General features: G+C 35.5%; 1 protein-coding gene across 1 annotated transcript; it reads right to left on the reverse strand.

Annotated features, from left to right (window-relative positions):
- Nucleotides 1-1,014, reverse strand: TAAR5 (trace amine associated receptor 5). The gene has a single exon (XM_056126372.1). The coding sequence runs from the start codon at nt 1,012-1,014 to the stop codon at nt 1-3; it is 1,014 nt and encodes a 337-aa protein (XP_055982347.1).
- Between the last annotated feature and the right edge of the window lie 12,941 nt (nt 1,015-13,955).

Here is a 13,955-nt window from a genome sequence, read left to right on the forward strand (position 1 = left end):
TCATTCCTGGTACAAATCAATAGTGGGTGTCCTTGGTGAGAAGAGTTCCCGACTCAGGATGAGTTTCAGTGCCTTTCTGAACCACCGGTAGGAGAAAACATAAATGATGGGGTTGCAGGCTGAGTTGAAGTAAGCAAACCAGATAAAAATGTCAAACACCAACGGTGGTGTGATAAAGTTTAGCAGGCTGTCGACCAGTGTGTCAATGGTGAAGGGAAGCCAGCACAAGAGATAGATCCCTACGGCTATGCCCAGGGTTTTAGCAGCTTTTCTTTCACGCTTGGAAGCCCCAGTCTGACTTTTGCTCATGGTGCTTATCTGCTGAGCCTGCCGGGTGGCAACTATGAAGATCTTCACGTACAAGGTGATCATAATAAGGCAGGGGAAAAAGAACACAGGGAAGTTTAACCAGCCCCAAAACTTATTGAAAAGCAGCTGACAACTGCCCACACAAGGCATCTCCTCCAGCCACTCACTGAGAGCGCGGTCTACCACATCAGTGTAGAGGAAGAAGGCCGTGTAAACGGCTGGAACGCCCCATCCTACTAGGATGAATCTAAAGGCAACCCTGACTGTGAACTTGGAGGGATAGATGAGGGGCTCACAGATGGCACAGTGGCGGTCAATGGAAATGAAACAGAGATGGAAGATAGAGGTGAGGCAGAAGAGGGTGTCCAGGTAAGTGTGCAGGCGACAGAGGAAGTCTCCAAAGAACCAGCAGCTCTCCACTGAGCGAACTGTGCTGAGAGGCAGCACCAGCAGACCCAGAAACATGTCAGCCAGGGCCAGGGAAAGCAACAAGAAGTTGGTGGGGGTGTGAAGTGCCTTGAAGTAGGACACAGCGAACACCACAAACAGATTTCCCAGAACTGTCACTAGCATACCCAACACACAGATCAGATAGATGGCCAGCTGGACACCCAGAGGATGGATTGTCCTCGGACAGGACCCATTCACCTGGTAGCACAATACCACGGGTTGTTGCTCGGCAACTGGGTTGATGGCGGTGCTCATTGATGGTTCTCTCTCTTCTCTCTTCTCTGGAACTGCCCACCTGTTCAGACACAGACACACACACAAACACAGATTCACACCACAACACACAAGAAAACCAAACCAAAATTACCTGCACTCGATTAATAATTAGAAAGTGAGATCTGGAAGTAAAAGTAAATGACAACTAAAACGGACCTTTCTGCAGCCGGAAAGGGAAAATTGAAGCTTCCTTTTTACATTTGTGCTTGAGATGTACTGGTCTACTTTCCAATAAACTCTTCTATCTTTTAAAAGCAATTATAAAATAAGAAAAATTGAAAGTTCATATTTTTTCCCCTTATTTTCCTGGTTAAGGAAACAAATGTGCTCTGAAAATCGATTACAGTATGAGATCAGGTTAAATCTTGCTTGTCTGAACAGACACTTTTGAAACTACTTTCTAGTTTTCAAATAGCCTCAAGTAAGGAGAAGCATATACATGCATAGTACATAAGCTAAATAATAACTCAATTAAAAACTATAATCACCACAAGTTGAATAAAATGGTATCTTTCATTTTGACATATCTTGTCTAAAGTAAAATAAAATGTAAACTTTTGATTCTGCAATGAGTGAATAATTCTTATCAACACATTATTACTTGGGGATGAAGTACCTTCTAAACTCCCTCGTTCAAAAATTAAATAAATTGACAAAAAGATGAATAATTAATAATGTTAATCATATGCAAACTCCTTCAAGAAGTAAGATCAACATAAAACAATAAGGACATGGATAAAAGAATAAAATGGATATTATATAGACCTCTTGTGGTGGCACATTTGAAATATATGAAAATACTAAATCAGTTTGCTATATACCTGAAGCTGCATAATGACAACTGACAATTATATACTAATTTTTAATAAGGTAATTGCACTGAAATTGCTAAAATATTATACAAATTAAAACACTGAGAAGAACAATGTAGGCTAACCACTTAGACTCACTATGCAGTTGCTACACTATTTAATATGAAAATGTGTTTTTCTCTTGGCCTCTTCTTTCCAAGTATGCTTAACAAAATTTGGAATATGCTATATAAAAACACAGATTAAAAATTAGGGAATGACTCTAGCTTAGTTTTGCTGGCTTTATATTTTCTGAAAATAACTGCCTGCACACCTTCAGAGACCTATCTGATATGAAAAAATATTTTACTAATTATGTACTGAAATTTAAAACAAGTTCTACTAAATTGATCTGAGATTCTATGCTACTTACAGAGGTAGAATCCAGGTTACTACATGGGAAGAAGTTCTTCTATCCAGATGATATAAATTACATAGACTTATCTTCTATAGGTAAAGAGAGATATATGCAATTTGTTGATGATTTTATACTCCAAATAGAAACTATTCCTTCATGTCATATGTTATCCAAATGGGCAGTGAAGGAGTACCAAGGGACCTAGTTTGCACTATTCACAAGTCTCAGTAGTTTAGGTTTTCTTCTCTGTATGGAATTATGTATCCTGCCAATTAATTACTTGTAAAAATCAGATATAAATTAGATTTATTTTTCCTTAATTACTGTGAATTTTACACACCATTTCTACTTTAGGACTATTTGTGCATCTTTCCTTATTATGAAAATAGTTGGTCCTAAGTCATTACATTTGTGACACCTCCCAACCCAACACACACATAAACACAGTGAATTCATCACAATAAAGATCATGTGCTGTATTGGTCAAAGATATAAATGACAGCAGATGAAACATTTCTAGCTCTGTAAACAGAAGAAACAAATATTTTTTTGGGGGGTACCCAATAGTGCTGGGGTCACTCCCATGAGTACTCAGAAAAACCCCTGGTATGTGGTTTGAGATTGAATGCAGGTATCCCATATGCAAAAATTGGTCTTTAGCCCATTGATCCATTTCCCTAACTCAAAAGAGTAAAAATTCATAGTTTACTACTTTCTAGACTACCATCTTCTCTCTTTATCTATTTCTACATTGGTATATGCACCAATACTTAGATTCATACTAAGTAACACATTTTGTCTTGTTTTGCATTGCTGTTGTATAACATTTGTCCAATTTTTCATTCTTGTTCGGATTATATGTAGAGCTATACTGCTTTCAAGATGATTGCTTATGGAGTTTAATTTTTAAATTAAGAAATGAGAATGTAAATGATAATGCAGGATAGTTCAGATCTAATTGTGTTATGAACTTAGAAAACTACTTTTACCATTTTGTACTAATCTAAGGCAATTTTTTAACAATCCTTAAGATAAGGGTGTTTTCTTTTGAAAGTGCTGTTTTGAAACAGGGCTTATGTAGGGGAGAGGTGCATTGGCAGCAGTTTCTTTATTTCTTTATTAATTTGTTTATTTATGCTTACCCACTCCATTTTTTCACATAGAACTTACTAATAGATATAATTGATAGCTTTATAATTTTGTTATCATTTGTATTGTCTTGACTTGAATCACTTCTTTTTGACTATAAAGAAATATTCATTTAACTTTTGAACACTGTGTGAGAAATGGAGATAAAGGTGGAATTCTAGATTCTGATTTGATTGTCTAAGATGTTCTACAATTAACACTTCTACAATCCAAGAAAGATAAATTAAATGTACATAAAGTGGAAAATTTTGCTTTCAAATGGACAGAACATAGAGCAAGGACTTTACACAGAGATAGATCTGTTTTTAAATTTTGTAATCTTGGAAAATCTTATTTATCCAAAAATCTTAACCCTATTAATCCAAAAATCTGCTTTTTGGATTAAATAGGGTTCTAATATAAAGGTTATAGGAAACAATCAGATAGTTATATAGAATAAATCTTACTATTCAACTGAAAACAAACAAATCACACAAGTTGCCTTTTAAAGGTTTTTAAGGGATATATGTTTTACCTAATCTGCTACAAATTAACAAATAAATACAGGAACTCTTTTATCTTCTGGAGACATTCCAACTGCATATAGCAGGATTCCCTTTGCACTGCACTCTGATGATGAGAAGAGAAAAAGACAAACAAACATTAGACTCCAATTCCCAAAGACTGGATTATGTGTCCCGTATATGCATATCTTTAACATTATATTTTATTTTCTTACTGAAGCTCTGTAAGCTTTAGATTGTAGTTCTATGTTTTTTTTCCACAAATTCCCACTAAATACAACCTTCATAAAGTGAGGGTCTGCTTTATTTACCATAGTATTTCCAAACTTGCACTGGGGTCTGGTGCTTACTAATCATGTTATAAACAAATAATGGGTATAATAGGTTTTGCTGTGTCACTGTCACTGTCCTCCGTTGTTCATTGTTGTTCATTGATTTGCTCAAGCAGGCCCAGTAACATTGTGAGACTTGTTGTTACTGTTTTTAGCATATTGAATAAGTCACAGGTAGCTTGCCAGCCTTTGCTGAGTGGAAGAGATACTCTCAGTAGCTTGCCGGGCTCTCCGAGAGGGACAGAAGAATTGAAGGTGGAGGAATCGAACTCAGGTCAGCCACATTCAAGGCAAATGCCCTACCTGCTGTGCTATCACTCCAGCCCAGTTTTTGCCCTAAATAAGATAACAGTATAACAAAAAGTATACGCAATTACTCAATTGGGATATGAGATGCAGTATAGCAGGCAAGGTACTTTCCTTGCACACTCTTGACCCAAGTTTGAGCCCTACACACTATTTGGTCCCCAGTACCCAACCAGGAGTCATCCCTGAGTGCTGACACAGGAGTAAAAGCATTGAGCATTGCTGGGTGTGGCCCCACCAAAGCAAAAACAAATTATTCAATAATGTTAGTTTAAACAGCGTTTTTTTTCTCCACTACCCAGATTCTAAATCAGTTATAAGACACGGAAAGTAAGAATCAACATTTAGTTTGTGCTTCTGCTTCAGGATAGCTTCTACCAGACACCCAAAAGTAGAGGAATAGTGGAAAACTAGGAGGGAGTTCAAAGGAAGAGGAAAAGAACCTAGAGAGGAGAGCACTGAAATCATAAAGAGTACTGTCCTGGGGGGTCAGGGTTTGGTTGGTTCCACATGAACTGCTCTTGTCATTTTCTCTCTTATTAATTAATTAATTAATTTGATTAGAAAACTTCAAAATTGGTTATATCCTTTTCTTGGGTGCATTTATGTAAGTCTGAAGTCCAAAAACTGGAAATGGGATAGAAATAATGCATATTTTATAATTAAAAAGACTCCTTGAAAATTTCAATACTAATTCAAATAATTGATTCTGCAAAGTTAGAGCTTATAGAGAAGTTTCTGGTGAACTTTTGTCTCTGGGAAACTTATGTTTCATTTTTGGGATTTCCCCTCTTTTTTGGTGTCTGTGGGGGGGTGGATTTGGGGCTACACAGAGTGGCATTCAGTGCTCACTCCTGGCTCTGCATTCAGAGATCACTCCTGGCTGTCCTCCTGGGACCATTTCAGGTGCTGGGATTGATCAGTCTGCTAGAAATTCTACCAATGTTTTGTTTATCTTGGATATTAGCTCTTTATCAAGTGATTGATGGCAAACACTCTCTCCCAGTTTGTAGGGTGTCATTTTACTCTGGCTATCTTTTTTTCTTTTTTTTCCTTTGCGGTATTGAAGCTTCTTCATTTCATATAGTCCCATTTGTTTATTTTTGCTTCCATTAGTTTGGTTAATGGTATTGAATTACTAAAGATGACTGTAGATTCAATGTCATGAAGTATTCTACCTATGTATTCCTTACCTAATTTCTTATTCTTTTTTTTCTTAAAACAGTATATAAATACTCTTCAAAAACAAAATTGAGCTCCATATGACCCAGAAATTCCATCATTTGCCTTCTCTGAGAGCACAAAAACTCTACTCAGAAACAACATTTGCAGTCTTGTGTTCATTGCAGTGCTAATTACAATAGTCCAAATCTGGAAACAATCCATGAGTTCAAGAGCAGATGACTGAATAAAGAAAATATGGATGGATTTGGAGATTATCATGCTGAGTTAAGTTGGTTCATCTTTCATAGAATATTCTTTAAAATTTGTACATAGCTTTTCCTTTTATAGTCATTTTCTTGGAGTATATACTTTGTAATATTTTACAAACAAAGTCAACTTGATTATTTTTTCAATTAGCATCAAAAGAAACTCCCTGAAACTTGGTTTGGTGTATCAGAACTCCCTGTGGGCTCATACTAAAACCCCTATTTTCTAACTCATCACTTTGTGTTTCTAGAATTGTGAAAAAGTCAGAAGCCATATATTTTAAGTCCTATTATTCACATTGGCTTCATTAAGGCAAACTTTCTTATGCAAACATGTCTCTCACAAGTTGACAAAACTTGTAACTCATTTACTTTTGGTTCCTTTGTTAGAAAGATCTGGATCCTTATCTCAGTTGTCCCCTCATCAGCACTGTGGTCTGTCCCGTCCCAGGCTACTTGTAATATCCAGGCTTCAATAACTTTCCCCTAAGATTGAACAGTGATAAATACTTTAGAAGCTTCTCTAAAAATGTTAAACAAGCAAAGGTAATGCTTAATTATGATGAACATAGCTCATGAATGACTAAACTCCCAGTTTCCCACAGCTCTCTTGAAAGGTATTCTTAAGTTAAGGTTTTATAAAATAAAATGCTATAGTTATTTTGATTGAGTCCTAAGGATGACAATCCTTGATGATTCTCAAATTTAATACATCTAATGGTGCTTCTACAATAGTATTTAGACAGAGCAAACAAATATTTACTTCTTTAAAAAATGCATTTGCATGCATTCTGATAATGTTGTGGTACAGACTTCTATTTTATTTTTTGATTTACTCAAATGAGTAAAAGAAGGCAACAAAAATAATAAAATTAACAAAAACAGATTTACTCTGTGAGTGTGAGTGAGTGTATGTGTGTGTGTGTGTGTGTGTGTGTGTGTGTGTGCATGTAAGATAATTTGTGGCAGTACTTGGAGGTCTGATGCTATTCCCATCAGTGCTAGAATTATGTGGTATGCACGATGAGAAAAGGCAGTTCAGGGGATCAAATCCAGAGTCTTATATATGTCTGGCACATGTTCTACCACTTCATACTCAAACCTAGCACCAAGACTTTTCTTTCCCATGGAAAACCTTGTTAAAGCTGAAACCTAAAATATGACAAAGAGCCATGTCTATGAAGATCTGAGGAAAGAGAGATCAAAGTAGATAAAATGTAGCCTTTAAGCCAATGCTGGCATGTGAGGAGAAAGGAACTCTCCTTCATTGGTGGTGGGAATGCCGACTTATCCAGCCTTTTTGGAAACAAATGGACATTCCTCAAAAAACTAGAAATTGAGCTCCCATTTGACCCAGCAATAGCACTTCTGGGAATATACTATGAGGGCCCAAAAACACACAGGAGAAGCATCATCTGAAACTTCGATGTTCATTGCAGGACTATTCATAATAGCCAGAGTCTGGAAACAACCCAAGTGCCCAAGGACAGATGACTGGATAAAAAAAAAAAACCTATGGTACACCTAAACAATGGAATACTATGCAGCTGTTAGAAAAAATGGAGTCATGAAATCTGCTTATAAGTGGATAGACATGGAGAGTATCATGTTCAGTGCAATGAGTCAGAAGTAGAGGGGCGGGTATAGAATGACTGAATTCATTTTGTGGATATATATATATATATATATGTATATATATATAGTCATGGTCATGGTCACTGTCCTCCTGTTATTCATGGATTTGCTCGAGTGGGCCCAGTAACGTCTCCGTTGTGAGATTTGTTGTTACTGTATTTGGCATATTGAATACGTCACGGGTAGCTTGCCAGGCTTTGCTGTGCGGGTGAGATAATCTTGGCAGCTTGCTGGGCTCTCCGAGAGGGGCAGAGGAATCAAACCTGGCTCGGTCGGGCTGGCTGCATGCAAGGCAAACGTTCTACCGCTGTGCTATCACTCCAGCCCATATATATTATGAGACTACTATCCTAGGTAAGGGTAACTTGTAGCCTGGAGAAGCTTGCCGCAAGGGTACGTGGGGATTGAAGGACACAGGTAAAGGGGTATACCTGATAACATTTCATTATCTGTATTGGAAACCTTAAGCCCCCCCCCAAAATGAGAGAGAGACAGAGACAGAGGCAGAGAGAAAGAGAGAGAGGAAAAGTGCCTGCCACAGTGGCAGGTGGTGGGATGCGGAAGCAGGAAGGAAACTGGGATCATTTTTGTTGGGAAAACTACACTGATAAAGAGACGGGTTTTGGAACATTATATGACTGAAACCTTATCATGAACAACTTTATAAATGTGTATATTACTGTGACTTAATTTTAAAAAATTAATAAAAAATGAAAAAATTATTAAAAAAGGAAATGTAGCCTTTAAATTTATGGATGTTTTATTGGGGGATTTGATGTATTATGAGTGGTGAAACATGGATGAGTCACAGTCAAGTTGGATTATAGAGTTTTACACCATTATTACCAAGTGAGATTTCTAGGCTATAGTATCCGACTCTAAATATATCAATAATCAATTCTAGGCCTGGAATTTTGAGTTCATCATATTTCCCACGGTCTAGACTCTAGTGCTATTTAGGTCTTTGAAAGGTTATTTTGTTCATGTATATGGATATTACTTTCATTGAATTAACTTTATAATCTCTCTTTATCCTATAGGCTACTATACCTTGGCCAACACTTGTATAGCATTATAGGAGATATTTCAATTGTTCTTATGCATTTGTTGACTTTACAGGCTTCTACTGATGACTCAGAGTCCAGAATATTATAAATCCTTGGATTTTGTCCTTAATGCTGACTTCCTGAAGAAGTCAGGAAGATCTCCAGAATGATATCTATATTCTTAGATATGACCAGGATTGACTTTACTTATCAGCACATCTTATGGGGGATATCCAAAATCCAATTGAAGTGACTGGGTCTCCTTCACTTTGATCTCATCACAATTGCCATTAGATTATTTTCTAGATATCTATAAAATGTCATTGATTGAAAAGAAATGAATGAGTAAAACTGTAGGAGATATTTTTTAAAAAGATGGTAGGGAGTCAGTAAAGAAAAATTGAATATATTCTGTTTCCTTCTCTAAGATACTTTCTTATGATATAGAAGGAAATTTCTCTTTAGAGTCTCTCAAGAATTTTTACTTTTACTTAAAAATTTTTGTTATCTATAACTTCATGTGATAGGTAAATACACATTTTCCCCCAAATAACCATTTCCTTATTTCTCTTGAACTTAAAAAATTTTATTCATTTGAAGAAGCTTTGTTGTTATTTTGGCCACATCTGGAGATGCTCAGAGTCACTCTTGCCTTTGTGCTCAAAGACCACTTCTGTCAGTGCTATGCGGGAGGATCCATATGGGGTGCCAGGAATCAAATCCACGTAGGTCATGGCCATATGCAAAACAAGTGCCCTATCTGCTATACTGTCACTCTGGTCTCAGGAAAGTCATATTTTTGATGTATTCTTTAGTTTCTCTTTAGCTTCCAAAAACATATGCTTTGGCTGGAACTCCTGCAGCCATTTTGAAACCACTAGAGAAATATAAAAATCAAAGCACTACTAATGCTTTGATTCACCAAAAAGATATAAAAACGGACAAAAACACATTAGAAGTTATCCAATATTATTAATTACTAGGAAAATGCAAAACAAGCCCATAGTTAGGCACAACTTCACACAGTGGCTGTAAAAAACACATAAAATTAAATGTTGGTGAGCATGTGAGAAAACGAACCCTTCACACATTGTTGCTGGAAATATGATGTGGTACATATTTGGAAAGTTTAATAGATACTATATATGCCATTCAAATCCAGTAGAATGTACAAAAAAAGAAATGAAAATGTATTTTGCAATAATATGGAAACAGTCCAAATGTCCACTAGCGAATAAACTCCCCTCCCCCAAAAATTTGAGACCAAAATTTTCCTTTCTTCTCTCCTTATTTAAGAAGAGTGACGTACTATGAAAATGATAGTTGCAAATGATCACTCTGGACAATAATATAGTATGCAAAATAGGTAAATGGGTATACATGATAGCTTGTCAAAACCTGTATTGCAAACCATAATGCCCAGAAGGAAAGAGAGAAACAGAGAGAAACAGAGACACAGAAAGACACAGAGAGACACAGAGAGGGAAAGTGCCTGTCATGGGGAAAGATCGGGCAGTGGGGGTGGAGGTTTGGGGGAGTGCGTGGAGGGAATATGGAGACATTATATTACTGGGAAATATACACTGGCGAAGGATTGGGTACTAAAACATTATATGACCAAAACCCAATCATGAACATTTTAACAATGCATATCATGGGGATTCAATAAAAATTATTTCAAATTGAAAAAAAAAGAAGAGTGCTCTATTAATCAGATTTACTCTGGTTTTTCCAAGAAACTTTCAAATTCTTAGTCCTTAGGATCTTCTTCCTTCAAGGTTACTGTTTAGTATGTTATGGCATTCATCATAAGTAAATAAGTAATAAAAAACAAGTTGTGAGGACTGAGTTTAGTACAGGGGTTAATGCACTTGCCTTGCATGCTGTCAACCCAGGTTTGGTCCCTGGTGTCCCATATGTTCTCCAAAGCATCACCAAGAGTGATTTTTTTAGAGCAAAGTCAGGACCCCTGGGCATCACTGGGTGTGCCCCCACCTAGCCCCCCTCCAAAAACAAGTTTTAAGCGCTTATTCATTAATATGCTTGAACTTGAGAAAAAACATATTTGTCTTTAAGAAATAAAACTGAGTAGATAAAGACTAAAAAGTCAAATACAACGTAAGCAATATATTTGTAAAGTATTAAATCAGATTTATACCAGTGTTTACAAAATGTTTTCCTAGCATGTTAGTTCTGTATATCAGCATTTTCATAATTCCCACCACAGTCTCCATGAATAAATTTGTTTTTGCATGCATACTTAAATAAATTAGACAAGCTTTTGTTCAAACTTATCTCAGACTCTCTGTAATGCTCACATATAGAGATTCATAAAGAAAAGAATATCATATGCACAAATTCTTAAATAATATTGACACAGAACATTTTATCCTTGGAGGACTTCATAGGATAACTGTTTTATGAAACTTATTTTGAAAAATGTTGACTTAGGATAAAATAAAAAAATATAACATTTGAAACCTGAGCAGAGGGGTGTATATTATATGTATATTATCAAGCTGCCAAGGCTTGTGGAATGGTAGAAGAGTTGGAGATGAAGGGGTTTGGATGGCAACCGCAGAGAGGCTGAAATTTCTTTTGTTTATTCTTTAGTTGCTCATGTTGCCTAAAAACTGTGAATTTTGGAATTTTTTTCTTGATACTGTTTATTCAGCATGAAACTTTATTCTAATATTTCTCTCCCCATTTTAACCTTTCATATTTTAAAGTCTCACTTAAATTTCATTTAATGTGTTGAATTTCATTAAATTTCATTTAATGTGTTGACTTTCAAATGAGAGAAAGAATCCGGAGTTCCGACCTCTGTCGATGATCAAGGCGCATTTGCCAAGGCGTCAAAATAAGATGGGCTGGACACGTAATGAGATTTGGAGACGACCTCTGGACTAGAGCCGTTACCGACTGGATTCCACAGGAAGTCAAAAGACTGTGTAGTCGCCCACCTACCAGAGGGTCAGACTTCTTCATCAAGATTCTAAACGATCAGTTTGAGGCTCTTCGTGTTCCTAGAATGAATAGGCGCCATTGGGCTACACTACCATGACAGGGACAAATGGAGACATTACTGGCGCCCGCTAGAGCAAATTGATGATTAACGGGAAGTCAAGTGATCAAGTGTTGACTTTCACCCAAATAGAAATTATTTTCTCTGTGTTCTTCAAACACATCATTAGTAGCCATGAAGTCCAAATCTTTAGTGTTGGTGACTTGATTTTTTCATAAAATAGTTTTTTTCATTTTTATCCTGTATTACTGAACCTGGTACCGACTACACAGCAATTCTTCAAAGCCATTTGTGAACTGAATTAAAGAATGAGTGAAATAAAGGTAAATGTCATGTTACAGAGAGTATCTCGCCTGCATGGCAAAGCCTGACAAGCTACCAGTGACGTATTCGATATGCCAAACACAGCAACAAGAAGTCTCACGATGGAGATGTTACTGGGCCCGCTCGAGCAAATCGATGAACAACGGGAGAACAGTGTTACAGTGCTACAACAGTTCTGCTCTTATAGAACTGGGTTAGAAACAAACTTTATCATCTAGTAGTTGTGAACTTTGTACATCTTGAAATAAATCCTTAGTTTTGTCACAGTATTAGGTTTGTAAAAAGTTGTGAAAATAATGCCCAGGGTTCCTGTATACTGCCCATTAAGTTTATCTTATTATTAGCATTTTGAATTAATATTTGTTGGAATTAATCAGCCAACACTGTTAGATTATTATTGTGTATCAATGAAAATTTCATATATTTTCAAATTTCTTGTCTCTGTTATGTCCTTTTTTATCATATAACAATATGCATTTTATTCAATAAGAAATTTTAATAATTACTTATTTTTCATTAAGCTTATAGACTTTTTTGTTATGTCCTTTTAATCACAGAGTTTTTCATTAGGTTATCACAGTAAATGTAGTTGTCGTGCAAATTTAGGATCCTCAAGATTGGGTAGTTTCTCATTGCTTTATTCTGATAATGATTTTGAATAGTATGATCAAGTGTATTTTTTTAAACATAATCTGCAAAGAGGATTTGTCTCATGGTTTGCATATAATATAATGGATTTTGGAAAGAATATTATAGAAGTGATATGTCATTCTCATCACATCATGACAAGGTCACATGCTATAAAGATGACTTACCACTTCTAAAGCCAATCTGGGTTTACTTACCAAGCTAGTATTTGTACTTTTACAAGTATCCACATTTAACAGCATTAATTCATGGCATAATTTTTAAAGATATATTCACTTATTAATTCAACATCATCTAGCACTGATTTTAATATATTTTCATCCAACATATGGTACTAGCTGCAGAATTTATAAAATATAAGAAAATTTCTGGATTATTTTTATTGAAGTATATTCCATCTGGTTGCTGAAACTTGAAAATTTTGTGGCAGAATTAAGTTCTAATTCTGAAAAACAAATAAAAGCATAGAGTATATTTATATATAGTTTTCCTAAATGTATAATAGTCAGTGTTTATGAACTGATAGTGTAATATAGTGTGTGCTATCTATAATCAACCAGTCATGATTTTGAGAAGTAACGAAGTCTGCAAGGTCAGAAAATTAACCACCCTTACAACTACAATATTCTTAGAAGTACAATGGCTTCTGTTTTTTATATTGGTGAAAGTTGGTGAAGAAATGTTACATATTATTAAATATTAAAAAAGGTAAGAGTAACTTGACAAACTCTCACAATATTCTGAAGATAAGATCTCTGCTGATTTTCAATTACACACCATGGATGTGTTACTCAACAAAGCTTATAGACACATATTGCAGGTCTCTTCCCTCAGATGATGAGCACAATATATTATTTCTTTGAGGTATTTCCTGGGAAAGTAAAATGAGTAATATTAAACAGTGATCTGGAAAATAATAGTCTCAGGTGAAATTTTTGATAGTGGGTGAAGGGGATTGTTTTGTAAGAAAAGAAGAAAGAAAATCAAGAAACGAATATGTTTTCAGATTAAACTCTAAAATAAGGAAAAGACAGTTAAAAATAAGAAAGTTAGGAAGGAATATTTTAGTGGTATATTGATTTCTAAAGCAAACAGAAATACTAGAAATTTAATATTTGTTATTAGCCAATAGTGTGGTTTTAAAGATTTGATAAAGAAGTATATATTCTAACGAGGCTGGAAAACATGTTATACTATTAAATTTGAAGAGTAGTTTGTTTGTTTTGTTTTTATTAACAATCCTTCTTAGCTTTTAACATTTTTATTTTATTTGATAATTCGAAAGAAACTTTCAACTTCCTCAATCTAATTGC

The sequence above is a fragment of the Sorex fumeus genome, unplaced genomic scaffold, assembly GCF_029834395.1.
Source record: "Sorex fumeus unplaced genomic scaffold, SorFum_2.1 ptg000061l, whole genome shotgun sequence".
Lineage (NCBI taxonomy): Eukaryota > Metazoa > Chordata > Mammalia > Eulipotyphla > Soricidae > Sorex > Sorex fumeus.